Source organism: Rattus rattus, chromosome 5 (genome assembly GCF_011064425.1).
Source record: "Rattus rattus isolate New Zealand chromosome 5, Rrattus_CSIRO_v1, whole genome shotgun sequence".
Taxonomy (NCBI): domain Eukaryota; kingdom Metazoa; phylum Chordata; class Mammalia; order Rodentia; family Muridae; genus Rattus; species Rattus rattus.
Window position 1 is genome coordinate 48,805,710 of NC_046158.1, and position 15,952 is coordinate 48,821,661.

Genomic DNA, 15,952 nt, shown 5'->3' on the forward strand with positions numbered 1-15,952 from the left:
GGGGGAGTGCTGTTTACTTCCAGCCCTGGACACAAGCAGCTGGTTTCCTTTTTTGTCTTTAACTCTGTGTTTATTCCAAGTAAACCTAGGCCTGACTTGAATTTCGGGCTGGAATCAGATGCACTGAGATCAATGTTGGCCTAAGTGAAATGTCAGCCCAATCCTGCTATGTGTCATGTTTTTGAGAAGGTGTAATTGTTATTGATCCACTGTGTAGTTAATGCAGAGCTCCACAGCACTAGGCAGCTGCTGAAGCCAGATATGTATGAGATGAGCTAACACGGAGAAAGCCAGCATTTTTCCTTCACTCTGCCAAGATTGATCTTCCTCTTCCTGCTGATTTTGAGTGGGGCCTGTCATTATCTTACTCTGTCATTAGGGGCTACATTGGCCTGCGTGTCAGTCTATTTGGACAGCACCTCTTTTGCTAGCCGTGTTCCCTAGATTTATTAAAATCCCTGAAGGTAGCGTTGTGTCCCATCTCTGGTGGAGAGAGGCCTGAGCTCAAAGCACACAGGCAGAATGGCTTTCTTCTGTCTGCATTTAAGGTTTCCGAAGATGGTTGATGGCTTTTTTTTTTTTTTTTTTTTAAGAACAACAAGCCTAAGTGATGTAACTGAGGGACCGCAGATTTCACAAGCTGCAACCGCGGTTTTTGATTTCTGCACCTCTCACCATCCCCAGACTTGGACTGTCCATGCTCACTGGGTTTCAGATTGTTTGGAATGGTGCCTCTTGAACTGTCCAAAGGATAAAGAAAATCTGTGCATCTATGATTAATTAGTAACTTTTAGATAAATAAAGTGTGAACATAGGCCTGAGACTCTGGGAGATGGGCATCAGTCAAAAAATACATTACTATTAGCGAGAAATATTTTTAATAATATTTTATATCCAGACTGAGTGTCGGACGGCAGTGGGAATACGGTAGAAACCGGCCTCAGTAGACCCTGTCAGGTTCTTAGTTGTTGAATTCTGCCTTCTTTTTTTTTTTCCCCTTCCTAGCAATCTGTGCACGGGTATAGCCAAACAATTCTTTCTCATGTCATTCCCTTATCGTTGTGTCTTAGAATGCTTGAGCGTCACTCCACACATCCCATTGGGGTCTTTCCAATTCAGAATTGTGAAGGAGGTGCTTTACGAAGAAAGTCTCTCGGGATACACTTTCATCTTGGAGTGACTTGGGTCTAGGGATCTCATGTATTACCTAGCCTAATAGCCTGCTAATAAAACATTGCCGCTCAGATGAAATGGGGAGTTTCCCATGCTGTTCCCAACAGGCTCAGGGAGAGTGCGTTATCCCTTTCTGGGCTTCCTGAGGGCTTTTAATAGAGAATTTCATGTCCGAAGCTTAAATTTTCCCAACAATTCTTAAACTCACTTGAAATGCTTTCTAGTACCTAGAAATGTACAGGAGTCTGAAAGACATATTGGTCAGTATCAAAAAAAATCTCTTATGAAATATTTTATTAACTGAAGAAGTATATTTTTAGCTCCTGTACTTTTGTCTGGAAATACCCATTGCATTTTATGGTTCTTTAGTCTAATATGGACCCCAAGAAAATGGGTTACTCTTTCTCTTGAAAGTTAATTTTTGATGATAACGTGGTGTTCATAGTAGTTGCTCAGTTAACCCTTGTTAAATGAAGTATGCGGATGGTTTGTGGGAACAAATTATAGTTATAGATGACTGCCCCAGAATTTCAAACGTGCCTTCTTCCTGCTGAGCATGTGCAAAGCCCTGAGTTGCATCCCTAGTAACACACAATCTGCAGTGTTCCCTATATGCATTGAATCCTTCAAATAGTTACCTTAAGAGCTATTGAAAAATAAATATGAGCAGGGATGATGAAATGGATCAGTGAGTAAAGGTGATTGCTGCCAAAATTGACAACCTGAGTTCAATTCCTGGGGCCACATGGTGGAGAGGGAGGATTGACTCCTGCAGTTGTCTTCTAGCATTTGTGCACGCACACGCACGCTCACACACACACACAGACACACACACACACACATACATTAAATAATTTCTACATATTTTTAATTTTAAGGTAATATGGAACAGCAAGCTAAATGAAGTTAAAGAATACATTTTACTTAAAAACATGCAGTTGCAAAATTTCTTGAATAACTACACTTACATTAACAAATTATAAATTAGTGTATATGACAAAAGCTTACATTTTTCTGGAAGGGAATATAAGTGGGAATGAATTAGCAAGCATGGCTGTACCGTGGCGGGATTAAGAAGCCATCAGTCTACCAGACTGGTTGGGATGTACCTCTCTCCTCTGTCAGGAACCCGCACACTTTATTTGTCTCTGCCTCAGTTTCCTGACTTAAAAGCCAGCGATCTCTGTGAAGCCTTTTGCATCATCTTCTTGCTGCCCAGGAGAACATGGCCTTCATTGCCCGATGGCGATGGGTATGACATTAACTCAGACAAAGCTTAAATAAACAGATCTTCTCAGAGTCCCTGTGTTCCACCTCAGGAAAAGGGGAACCGTGAAGATAATTAGATGGGCTAAGTTTATGCAAAACAGTAAATGCCACGCCGTGTCCAAGGGTCAACAGCCAACCAGTCTCCTCTGCCCCTCCATGTGCTCTGGTGCTGTAATCATTGGTCTCTCATGATGAGCCCGATGTCGTTCAAAATCACATGGCGCTTCTGCGTCATAAAAGAACGATAAAATTATCTTTCTGTGGCTTTACCCCTCAGCTTGCTTTGTGATTTGCTCTGACTCTTTAAAAATCCATGCAGAGTGTTCTCGGTTACCATCATGCTCTCTGAAACATTTGATTCGAATTCCATTTTTAGACGTAGAATTTTTTATAACATATTTCCTTACTGCCACGAGCCACTTCCATTCTTCACATGAACTTCTCCTGCTCGCCGTTACGATGCTGACGTGTCCACCTCATTTCTTCTTGTCATTGTGTATCATGTCTAAGCCTACAGCTGGTAAATCAAAGAGCATGCAAATCCTCACGACACCGAGGACATGGCTTAACTATGCTAAATACTTAATTTTCTAAACCTACTGTGGTAATTGTAGGTGAATGTATTTAGCAACTAATTTTTCCAAGCATAGTTTTGCTTTCTTAGAAATAAAACGAGGGATCAAAATGTTGCAATAGCATTACTAATCCCAAAGCTGAGGTGGCCATTTGCTTGTTTTGAGATGCTGGAGAACCACATGGTTTCAGCCTTTAGATTTCAGAATGGTGGTCTTTAACTAATATGTGAACTTGAGACTAACGGTGAGAAGGTAATAAATTTACTTAATGCATAAACAAACAGGATATAGATTTTAGGAGTACGGAATTCCTGACAAGGACATGCCTTAAAATGTGTGCCTGTGTTTAGGTCTATTACAATGGCTACCATGGAGACACCTCCGAAACCTTTCTGGTGGGCAATGTGGATGAAAGTGGTACAAAGTTAGTGGAGGTTGCCAGGGCGTGTAGAGACGAAGCAATCGCAGCCTGCAGAGCTGGGGCCCCCTTCTCTGTAATTGGAAACACAATCAGGTAAGCCTTGCACTGATGAGAAAAAGAAGGGTCGGCGAATGGCAGAAAGGTTATTGGTGGCTCGGTATAAAGCCGATGACATGTTTTATGATCCCCAGCTATCATTCAGTCTGATATCAGCATGTGAACTGCCAGGCTGCAATATTGTTCCCTGGGTTTAAAAAAAAAAAATGGCTTAAAAAAAGTGAATTTTGACCAGGGTCAGCTGGGAAACCTACTGGAGCAGTGAGCAGTATTTATATGACTGCCTTTGTTTTAGCTTGACTTGTTGGTCCATGGTGCTCTTTTATTCAAATGGGAAAGAAGGTACCTAAGAAGGGGCTGATGGTCCCAGCCCTCCGATGTGTGAGAGAGGAGAAAAAAAAACCCATTCTATAAAGGAATGAAGGGAGGCACCCCTGTGCTGCAGAGCTCAGAGGTGTGAGCTCAGATTTAGAAATAGCCCGAGAGGCTGCTCTGTGTCCCTTTCCCTCTGGGTCGGTTTTTTTTTCCTCTCTCTAAAACACTGTTTACTTTCCCAGAGTTTCTCTGTGCTTTGCTTTTAGAGTGTGAGTGTATTTTCTGAATTCAAGACTTTTCTTTGTAATCTGTTCCCCGCTTTCAGATCTTTTTTTTTTTTTTTCCCTAAATGTTTTGAAGTAGACGTGCAGAATATGTGTTTTCATTTAAAAGTAACACATTTTGTTAAAGATGTTCGGCCGGTCCCCTTTAAAGTGCTGCTCTCATTAATCTGAGCCTGAGCCTTTTGAATGCATCCCGTTTGCCCAAAGGAAGGAAAGCTTAGTCACCTTGAAAAGATGCTGCCTTTTTCTCTGAGTACGCCTTCAAATACTTTAAGAAAAAAGGCAGTAAAATATCAGTTAAATGTATTTATGGCTTTAAAAATATTGTAACAGTGTCTGAATCAAACTTTAGTAAAATCTCTTTGGGTTATATCTGAGAAGCTTTTATTGAAGACTTTGAACAAAATTGTGTTTTTGACAGTTTTAAATTATAGGCTAACTAGCCTGGGAAAAAAGGATAGTGTCTCTCCGTCCTTTCACAGGAAATGTTGAATCAGACCCCTACTGGGAAAAGAAATTTAATGCATATCTCACTATCTTACTGTCCACGAATATAATAGAAATGAATTCAAAATGCAGTTTTATTTTTGCAAATGGGATGAGTCGATAGATGCACCTCATATTTTTGAACACCTAGGGTTCAACAGATTTACTGGTGGCGCTCTTGCATTTTAACAAAATTTATTCTTCAGTCGAAGGGGGCAGAGAACACTAGATTCTTATTCAGGCATTCTGTGGAGCTCTGCATTCATGGCTGTGTCTAAAGGGCATGTCAGCCTTTGATTCTCTCTGAGAGGTAATTATCCTTTTCCTGTCACGGAACAACAAATGATAGCTAACTACAGAGGCGCATTTGCAGTAGTCACATTCATCAACCGCAGGAAAAAAAATTCAATTTAATTGTACAACACAGCTGCACATGGGCTTTCGAGCTTCTGTTGTTCTCCCTGTCTTGCCATTCCTCCCTCCAGATCTATTTTTTAAACTTTTTTTTTCTGGTTATTTTTTCCCCCTTTTTTTGTCTCTTCTTCCATTTTTACTCTCTGTACTTTCTTGTTAAAGTAATTTTCCTTTGTGGCTCTCATTCTTCTTTCCCCATTGAAGGCTATGAATGTAGAAAATTATCACAATTACTCATATAATTGAGCCTCTTTGTAGCAAGTGCAACTCCAGTAGCCTTTCTCCATCATGAAAATGGTTTCATTATAGGGTTTTTCATATTCCCTGACACCATCTACACAGAGGAGCAGGCGTGCAGATGAGATGTACTGAGAACAGGCTAGATCAGTAGGTCACAGTAGGAATAATTAGCTCTTCTATGGAAAGAGCATCCAGGCCTTTTACTGCTACATAAATGTACTGTCCATGGCTTTTAGCCACAAAAAAACTTACTAACAAATGGAGCTCCCGCCTACTACTTTGAAAAAAAGATTTGTATCAACACTACAATTTTCCATCATTAAGACTAATAACACAGAGCCTAGTATACATCAAGGGGAATAAAGAGAAAAATCTCACATCCAAGTGGTGGCTGGGCGCTGACCTTTGTTCCCTCTTTTTGTATACGACTTAACTCTTTACAAAAAGGAGCCACACGCCACACCAACATGCAGGTGAACTCCAGCTAGTACTCGCAAAGCACAGCATTCAGTCGGAAAATCTGATAAATCTCCATGCAGGATAATGCATTTCATTACATATTCACTACATTAATTCCAGCCACATTAAAAAAAAAAAAAGCAACGGCGAAGAAGAGTGGAATTCAAAGTGGCGTTGGATTTTAGCTATCTGGACGCGAAGGTCAGTTTGGGCAGAGTATGAATTTGCATGAACAGGCTTCTTTGAAAACCAGATCAGCCCCAACAGCTATACCCAGAGAACTCTGTGCAAAATAACAGACAATGAACTTTTTACTCTTACCCTAATGCGTTTCATTATTTGGATAGTTTATGTCTGCTGCTGGCGAGGAGGCCGGCCCCGATTCTGACAAATGTTTGTCCTGGTGTATTACAGCAGTATTTCTGGACATCTATTGTTTTCGCCTTTCCTTATTCAGGGGGAAAAAATCTTTAAGGAGTAAATAAACAAATGAGATCCACCCTCGAGCCAAGAAGTACTTAATATCTTAACAGACCAAAGGTTTACAAACAACTTTCAACTGGGTCTCCTTTCTTTAAGACAGTCACTCGCCATCTGCCGTAGCCTCCATCTACTGATAGCCTCTGAGAACACACAGGCAACTCGCACTTCCTGAATGCTACCCCAAAGCCTGAGGTCCCTAAAATTTGAAATCCTGCTCAGAAACTTAAAGAACACAAGGGTGTCTCTGAAGAAGTGTCAGTTAATGTGATTTCGCAAAGACAGTTTTCCGTGTGCCCTTTGCCTTCATGAGCGACTCCCAGTGATCTCTAGGCCATGATGCTATTATACCTGCTCTCTAACCACATTTGCTCCACAGTAATCTCTGTGTTACCCGGATGTGTGAGAAGAACATGAGCGTGGGGCTACACGCATCACTAGTCGATGACAGTTCGCTCCAAAATAATTTAAACTTACACTTGGAGATGTCACGATGAAGCTATCAATAAATGGGTTTTTTAATGTTTAATTCATAAGTATATATTTTGATATTAATTTAGAACAATACAAAGCAGATTTTTTTTTAGAAAAATAATCTCTTTCTATTAGATTATGCACATTTAAACAATAAGTGGCTCAGGCAAAATAAGTCATTTTAATGTCATCTGTGATGGATTTTGCTTGACAGCTACTGTAAATTACAATTACACCGCGTCTCTCTGCACATGAAAGTAAGCATTGCAATAAATTATCTTTTATTTCAATCCATCATGTCTGCTTTTCAGAAACAGAGAACCTCAAATAAAAGTTCAGCACTATTGTAAGAAAAATATAGTAATTTGTGATCCAGCTTGAAACAAAAAATAAAATGTCCCACTGTATTGGAAAACAGTTGTTGGCTTTTAAAAATATGACTAATTGTACTTAAACATTCCTGTCATTAGAGGGGGTCCCTGGCTTTGTACATTCCTCCATTTAGAGGCTACTGTTTGGACTGAGAACCTGGGAAGAGTAAAGTGGAATTCCATAACTGCCTTTTGGGATCCCTGCCTCTGGAGAGACGAGGGCCTTTGGAGCTCGGTCTCCCGGGAGTCATCTGAAAGTGCTAATGAACTGTTCCATGTGCGCGCTTCTTCCTTTAAGAGTGTGTGCTTAACACAGCACTCCTCTGCCCTCTTGGGGAATGCAGTCTTAGTCACATAAATTACTTGAAATGTGTTAAGAAGTTGTATTTATTTAGTTGTAATATTTATTATACGATATTAAGAGGTGTCTAACTGCTTCACATAAATGGAATTAAACTGAAGAAAAAAAGTTACAGGAAGCTCCTTAAAGGAAGTTTCTCTTCCACCCATAACCTGTATCTGAGCCACAGACAGTCACGATACAGTATGATTGAAAAGTGAGTTCCAAAGCTGCCTTTACAACGCTCTCCCCCAGCATTCTCTCTGAAAGCCATCCGGTCATGGCTGTGTGGGTCTCATGACCAGACATTGCCCTGTCTTAAAGGATTTTAGCTAGAGAAAATCAGAACAGAAGAGCCAACACCTGGAGAGTTATTTTCTATAGATTTCAACAAGAAAAAAACATTTCATCTGTGAAATATTCAGGGCAAGAAAACCCTTATGCTGAGAGACAGCAGTGGTTCTATGACACATTGGTGTTGGGGAGCAATTGCCTGACTTCTCAGGGTCTACTGGCTCCCCAACCCAACATTGAGTGCACAGCCCACCTTCCTATTGCCACGGCAGGGTGACCGGCACCAACTTTCCACTGAAGAAGTAGAATTTGATTTCCTTTGTCATTTGGATTGTCTTTCCAAAATCAGATTTAAGTCCCACGGCCAGGAGAAGAGTCTGGGCTCAACGTATGTTCCAAAGTAGTAGAACGTGCATGTTTTCAAAGTGATTGAGAACAGTAATGGAATTTTACCTCACCTAAGTGTGTGCTGAAAAGTACAAGTGAACAGAAGTGCGTCCTTAGCTTCCGGGAACCGAACATGTTCAACCAGAGAACGGAGGGGAATGTGCTGAGACACACATCCCCCCCCCGCCCCAGCTATGAAATCCTTCAGCATCTGCATATGTGACACAGATTCTAGGACACCATAGCAGAGGCTCCATCAGGATCCAGAGAGCGAATTGTGCAGGAGAAGGCACTCAAATGTCTTTAGTTACTTAGTGGTTGTATAGCCTCTTTCCTAAGGAGGAAGAAGAGATATGAAGTGCGGGTGGGGGAGAACCCCCAAGGGATTTTTAGAGTGGCCTTTCTTCTCCTCTCATTGGAAATCAAAATGAAGATTAACATTGTCACACGTTAGGTGTGGCCATGAAGCCTTCCAATCAGTTGGATCATTGATGGAAAAATAGATAAATAAATAAAACTAGTATCTTATTTTATTATATGTTTTAAGAAAATACTAGCTGGGATGTTGTGGCGTATGCTTTTAATCCCAGCACTTGGGAGGCAGAGGCAGGTGGATCCCTGAGTTCGATACCAGCCTTGTCTACAAAGTGAGTTCCAAGAGAGCCAGGGCTACCCAGAAAAAACCTGCATCCCAACCCAAAACAAAAACAACAATAAATGAACAAACACTAGAACGGTTTATATTGAAATGCTTTTCAAATGATTGAGGTTTGCTAGGACTGAGCTTAACAACTTACGGGCGTTAGGAGAACTCATTCTCATGTAGGAAAAAAAAAATCCTAATTCAGGCTTTCGTGAGTTATCTAATTATCTTTTTCCTCCGTCTCCTTTCTGTACTCTGGTTTATGTGTGGTGTGGAACTAGGAGAGACTCCGTGGGGAAGATGTTTTCCAAAAACCACCTCCCGGTCAAAGCCTGGACCCCAAGGCCCAGCTCCAGAGAAGAAGGCCGGCTTCTCTCCATGGGACTTGCTTAGCGTATCAGTTTCTGCCCTACTGGTTGCATCAAAATTAAATTTCTATGCAGTGCTGCCTCTCTGCTGGTTACAAGGACATCCTGGTCTAAGTGGAGATCCTTACAAATCTGGGAGTGCTTTAAAAATGTCCTTAAAAATTAACCCCGGGCACGGTGGCACATGCAGGTGAGATTGGTGAATTCAGAGGCAGCTGAACAATAAGTTTTCAGAAGTGTATGGAGATGTAATGGCTCATGAAGGTGTTAGCCAAAAGGGTCTGTGTGAAGCTGAACTAGAGTCTGTTAGAGATGAGTCTGAGAACTAAAACCTTTGGATGTGGTAGGTTCCATGAACTCCTGCCCACAGCTGTGGGGAACACTCCAGGCACCCGCCCTCTGCCCGCATGAAAATACAAATTGTTAGTGTCGTATGCCTTGTTAAGGAGCTGTCTCTCCCAAAATAACCAGATTCCCCTGATCTCAGTAAGAGCAAAGCTGTCCATCCTTGCAGGGAGGATTTCAGGGTTGGATCCTATGTGCCTGGTTCCTCTGTAAGGGATGATAGAACCCAGTATTGATGCATTCAAATATCATTGCTATCAAAAAAATATTTGCTCGTGAACTTTGCTAATGATAGGTATCTTAAGTGGAACCCTAAAATAATCACCAATTCCGAAAGAAAGTAGACAAAACAATCTTTTGTGTTCATTTATAAAATGTTTAGCACTTTTATTAGATGAGGGTTCAGGAAATCATAAAAGTAGAAAGTCATACTTGGAGATCATAATTTTCTCCGTCTAATGCCTGGGTTACTAGTAACTGAACAGTGCTTGATCCACAAAGCCATCCAAACCAGGTAAGTTTGGGGCCCTCTGTTACAGACGTGTGTGCTTGCACCTCCCTTGTGTATGTCAGGGTACATTTGTACGTATGTATACTCATTTCTCGCCTGAGAGCGATCTTTGTTAAAACTACTCTGTGTATCTACAGGGACTGCTAGCAAGCATCAGCCGACACTAAAATTATTCCGGAATGAAGGCAACATTCATGCCATTATCAGACTTGAAATAGAACTGATTTTTTTTCCTTTTTCAGAGACTATTTTAAGTGATTTTATTTTTAATCTTAATGTGCACTAAAACATTTGATTAAATTAGATGTCGTTTGGTCCCTTTAAAGCCGCATAACTCGTCAGAATGGTTTGCAAGTCTGTCCACATTTTGTGGGACACGGGATAGGATCGTACTTTCATGGACATCCAGAAATTTGGCATCATGGTAAGAGTTCGTTTGGAAGCGATTTATTGAATGACATCAGTTTTCCTCCAAGTTCTTTTCCTCTTGAATGCGCATTGTCACCCCCACCCCCACCCCCACCCCCATTCCGGAGTGCGAGGTTATCTACTTAACTTTAACCAGGATGATGTTCTTATGCCGTTGAATTACAGCTCAGCACATTTCCCAAGTGAGGTTTACTTTGGTTTTGGTTGTCTCCTGAAGGATGCATGGCTGGAAGGCCCGAGGGATGTTTGTCTAGAAAAAGTTACTGCAAACAAAACCCCACTCCACTGCCATCCCAGCAGCGCGCACGACTGTTTTCTGTTTTTCTTTCTCTACCCCCTTTTCTAACCGCTGACTGTTGTGGTTAAACTTCACTACATCCTACACAGCGTTGACAGCTGATGTATTTAGCAGCATGTACTCTTTAGTGTTTTCTGGTTTATGCCCACCCTTGTGTTCCTTCCCCAGAGTCCAGCTTCTCACTGTCTGGGGGTGTACCCTACAGAGAGAAGGCAGTAACCACCAGGAGGGTGGGAGGATTTGGGTTAAGGTGGGAACAACGGTGGGGAGGAGTCCCAGGGACCAGGGTTGTTGCACATTTGAACAGGGCTAAGAGGAATAATGTCTCATGTCTTGCCCTGTGTACTGGAGGTAGGACAAGTCCCTGGAAGAACGAGCTGGAACCCACCCTAGAGACCCAGCCGAGCAGTGCTCCTCTGAACCAGTGAGCCCCCACCTGAGGCAGCCCAGAAGAGGTCCATGTCAGTGTAGAAAGAACCCATCTCCCCGCCTCACCAATACCAGTGCTGGCAGCTGTTGGAGAATGGAGCCCTGCCTCTGGCTCCATCCTGCATGTCAGGTGCTGCCCTTTGGGACCTTCTCCCCCAAGACTTCCTTTGCACCTAGGGAGACCAGGAGAGGTAGCATCAGGTAGCACGGGGAACAGCAGACTGGAAGGGAAGGAAGTGCTGGTATCTGAAGACCCTTGCTGCCCCCTGCCAGGCCTTGACAAACTGCTACAGAGTGGGTGGGGTCTGAGAACACAGGTACCACAAAGGGTGAAACACCCCAGCCTCCTGCAAGGCCTGCATTTAACCCTATGGGCTCATCCAGGTATCCAAACCCTGACCCTTTCCAGGAACAACATGGCCAAGGCTTTTTAAAGCAGCCCAACTACTCCCGCCTTGTGCTTCTTTCTCTCCTTGGTTCCTTTTCTCATACCTTCCTGTGTTTGCTTTGCAGCAAATGACAACGATCTGCCCATGGAGGAGGGCATGGCTTTCACCATTGGTAAATGAATGCTGGGCTCCTCTGTGGAGAGCTGGGGCCCCTGGACAGAAACTGGCCTTTGCCGAGGCTTGAAGTCCTGCAAAGGACTAATGACGCTAATCAGCATAATGAAATAATTTGGATGCATAGTAAATGTGATTAGCTAATATCCTCTAACCCCGTCTTCCTAAATCAGATACTTACCGACACATTTAGGAGACTACAGCCATCCAACCTCTAATTCTGTTACCGGCATAATGTGCTGTTCGGTTTTTTTGTTTGTTTGTTTTGTTTTTTCATTAACACCCAGTAACTAGAGGCGATTAAGTCCCTTGCTCTCTGTCAGCAAGTGGCGTGTGCTCTGTGGCGGCCCATTCCTGGCTGATGGCATGATTGGTGTCACCACAAAATTCCAATCACCTAGGGCCACCAAGTCCTCCTAGTTCTGACTGTAGGACTTAATGGAGAAGCAATTAGAGTAAAATAAGAAAATTGTTATTTGCTGATTAATGAACATTTTGAGCGTGTTTTAAAAATTCAAATATTTTTTAAAAACTGACTGGAATTTATAAGAGGGACTGGTGTTTGGGTGGTTATTATCCACAGGGTCCTAATTAAGGCTTGATTAAAATGCCCTTCTTTCTCTAAAAAAAAAATTATGAACCAGGCAACTTCATGCATTTTTTTAATGATGTTGCATTTCCTCTCCCTACTGTTTAGTTTGTAGTGTATAAGCAGTATCAATTATTAGCCCTTATAAGATGACAACAGGAACTGTGGGTGAAACACTCAGGAGGAGGCAGGGCCTTCTTATAATCTCTCTCTCTCTCTCTCTCTCTCTCTCTCTCTCTCTCTCTCTCTCTCTCTCATTACCAACTGAAACAATAACTACTATACTAAATACTTTCTCTCCTACAGAGCCAATCATCACTGAAGGTTCCCCGGAATTTAAAGTCCTGGAGGACGCGTGGACCGTGGTCTCACTAGACAACCGAAGGTTTGCCCTGTTGTCTTTGAATTGCCGGGGAAGGGAAGCCGCAGCAGACTGCAGTGTCCTGATAGCAGCCCTGTGTGTCCTGTGTGTTTCAGGTCTGCACAGTTCGAGCACACAGTCCTCATCACGCCAAGGGGTGTTGAGATACTCACTAAAGTGCCACAGGAAGCCTGAGATCGGACAGAAGGCCACCCAGACCCAGCTCCTTTTTTTCTTAAAGAGACCTTCGAGGACTGAGGAGCCAACCCCAGGCCACAGAGAAAGAAGCCTGCGGTGTCTAGAAGAAGAAAGTAGTGAGGACAGGCTTTGGGGACACAGGTCCTACAGGACAGCCCTTGGGGCTGGAAAAACACACCTCCCTTTCTGGGCAGGTGGTTTGTCCTTTTCCTGTCCATATTCTGCCCAAGAAGTTTAAAAAAAAAAAAAAAACAAAAACTCTCAAACCTATTGTGTCCAATCTTTACACATGACAGTTACAGAGGGGGAGGGGCAGGTGATTAGTTTTAGAATCTCCAAACTTAACATGCATGCAGAAAGAAGAAGAAGAAGAAGAAGAAGAAGAAGAAGAAGAAGAAGAAGAAGAAGAAGAAGAAGAAGAAGGAGGAGGGGAGGAGGAAAAAAGAGAGGAAACAAACAAACAAACAAACAAACAAAACCCCTTTAGCTCAAAATCTGTTTTAATCTGGTTCTTCCCCTGCGGATCTTAACATGGCTGAGCTGAGGGCACTTCCAGAGGCAAGTACCTACTTCCACCCCAGTTTCCTCTTCACTGAGATTTGCCCCAGAGAGGGTGAGCCGGGAAACATTGCCTATAAATATTTTCTTCTCTGTGGACCATAGGTTTGGGCTTTCTGAAGATGTGAGCAGTCCAGAAACCTTGCAGACCCCTGAGGCTTCACCAGCAACCAGCCATGCTAGATCCCCCTCCCAGCCTGAGACCCCCCCCAACACATACTAGATTGTTTGTTGTACTAAAAATTCAAGCTGCAACCCCATTCTTTAGGTGTGTTTATCTTGAGTTTAGAGCCTAGCTACTAGCCCTTAAACTGTCCTCCCTGACTGCTGTCCCAGGACAGGCATTCCTCTGCTCCCTGGGCTATACAAAATCACAGGATCTCTGAGAGAGGAGACACCAGACACATTTGAGATAAGGTCCTACTTGGCCTCATCTGGAACTCTCGGCTTTAACTATAGATCAATCAACTTGCCTGCAGGGCCTACCTGCTTCAGGAGCAGAAATCCATTCCTGCCCAAAGCACCCTGCTTTCCCTTGTTGATCCTACCTTCAGGGTGGGCTAGGCTGGGCCTCACAGGAAGCCAGTCCTCACAGGAAGCCGTCTGGGCATGACTAGAGAGATCCAGAACTTCAGTGGCTCTGTGAACTCTGGTTTGTGTTCATGCAGATGGCAAAGTGGCCATGTCCTTAATGGAGCTTGGGTCGCCTGGAGGGCCAAGGACATTTTACATCTGCCAGGATCGATAGCATCAGAGGCATCCACAGGGAGTCAGCAGGACACCCAGAGCCATGGAGAAGGGGATGGGAAGCTGAGGACTAGTGCTGCAGAAAGTGGTTCCTCCATGGTCCCCAACCCTCCAGGTCAGTTTTTCTACATGTAGAGTGTTGAGTGGAGAGGCAATTCTAAACCTAGTTTATTTGAGGGTGAAAAGGAATGGGGATTTTTTTTAAGATCAATTGGTAAACTTTTGAGGTGTTCTGAAATTCACCAGGCAGAGGCTCAGAGGCTGACGCTGTGGCCATGGGTGAATATTCATATTCCCAAGAGAGGACCAGGGCCAGCTGTCTTCCCAGACACTTGCCAGAGAATGACTTCACTTCTTCCCTAGAGCAATCAGATTAGCATGTAGCATTATCTGCGGATCAGTTTACTCTGAGGTGCCCCTAAGGATAGCTTTATTAGGACCACAGGACTTTACCAACCACTGGGACAATTATTGCAGGTGGAGGTATTTATGGGGGAAATATATAATCTGATTTAGTAATCTAGCCTGTGCTGGTAAACTCGGCATCTCTGTAGGAAACAAACTTGAATTGAAGGAATGTTGTGTAACATTCTTTGAAGTTAAGATTGGGAAGTCTGGCTTCTTTTTAAAAAAGAGCCTCCTCTTCTTGTCCACTCCCTCATCAGCTGGGCAACTGAACTTATCGAACACCAGGAAGATGGAGTAAAGCTGACTACCCCCTGAGCGCTCCAGTGAGTTCTGCTCCCAATCAGGAACCTTCAGGACCCATGGGAGAGTATAAGTTCCTTTCTTACTCGGGCTGGCAAGGGTCTAAACATTGCGGAGCAGGTGTGACACTTGAGAGTTCGGTCAGTTGGAGGAATGCACTCCAGGGCTCACAACGTAGAGATAAGATCTCATTTCCTGAAGCTAGCAGAGGCCTGTGCACTCTTTCAGGGGCTGGGCTCAGTTTATCTCAAGACTTGCTTCCTTGAATTAGGAAATAATTCTGGAGTGTTTTCCCTCACAGTTCAGTTCTAAATGATGCCAGGCTCCTTATCGCACCAGACCCCAGTAGCTAGCCTGGTCTCCTGCTCCTGCTCCGCTAAAGCAGAAGGACAGAGTACCTTAGTAGACCCATGGTCACTCCCCGGTTCCCCAACCAGCCAGTCTCTGGGATAAACTGGTCCTAAGCAGTCCAGCCTTCTGATGTCTTCCGTGCCTTGCATTAAGTTCCAAGAGACACCAGTCCAGTTTTCCCCAATCCCAACCCCGACGCACAACCGCAGCGATCACTTACATGGGCAAGGCCCGCAAGGCGAAGAGACCTTCGGTTCAGATGGCATCCAAGCGGCTCCGTTGGGCGCACAGGACGACACTCCACACCCCAAAACAGGCGCTAAGGAGGAGCAATTAAAATCACGAATACGACATGAAGACCGGGACGAGCAGAGTTGGCGTTCTTAGTTGGTTGGTGCTACAAAGCCTCACCGTGTGGGTCGGCGATTAAGTAAAAATAAAAACCTTTTCTCAGGCGTTGGCAAACCCTTTATTGGTTTACAGATTTTGGACTGTTTTTTTTTTTTTTTTTTGGTTTTGTTTGGTTTGATTTTTTCCTCTTTTTTTGTTTTTCTCTTTTGCTCCAACCAACATGCTGCATGAAATGTTTCAGCCTACAGCCTCATGCCTTTAATCAGAAGAGGAAATCTGCAGGCAGGAGCCGCTGCTGAAGAAGTTGAGAGAGAGAGAGAGAGAGAGAGAGAGAGAGAGAGAGAGAGAGAGAGAGAGAGAGAGAGAATGAATATGAGAATTCCCTGTACTCATATCTGTAACGACATCACCGATGTAATTTGTTTTGAATGTTCATTTTTATTGGTGTTCCCTCTGCCAAAATG

The 15,952-nt window shown here is 43.4% G+C and overlaps 1 protein-coding gene and 1 long non-coding RNA gene across 3 annotated transcripts in view; one reads left to right on the forward strand and one right to left on the reverse strand.

The window, feature by feature from the left end:
• Positions 1–13,151, forward strand: part of Metap1d (methionyl aminopeptidase type 1D, mitochondrial) — a 72,355-nt gene extending 59,204 nt beyond the window's left edge. For both annotated transcript variants that reach the window (XM_032903475.1, XM_032903476.1), the window contains 5 exons: positions 3,368–3,531; positions 10,233–10,330; positions 11,576–11,623; positions 12,521–12,599; positions 12,692–13,151. In XM_032903475.1, the coding sequence (XP_032759366.1) occupies positions 3,368–3,531; positions 10,233–10,330; positions 11,576–11,623; positions 12,521–12,599; positions 12,692–12,770 (468 nt within the window). In that variant the 3' untranslated portion in view covers positions 12,771–13,151. The remainder of the gene's footprint in view (positions 1–3,367; positions 3,532–10,232; positions 10,331–11,575; positions 11,624–12,520; positions 12,600–12,691) is intronic.
• Positions 2,025–15,647, reverse strand: LOC116901507. The gene is made up of 2 exons (XR_004388003.1): positions 15,358–15,647; positions 2,025–3,509 (listed from the first exon to the last, which is right to left on the reverse strand). It is a non-coding gene; the product is annotated as an uncharacterized LOC116901507 (long non-coding RNA).
• Positions 15,648–15,952: the final 305 nt, after the last annotated feature.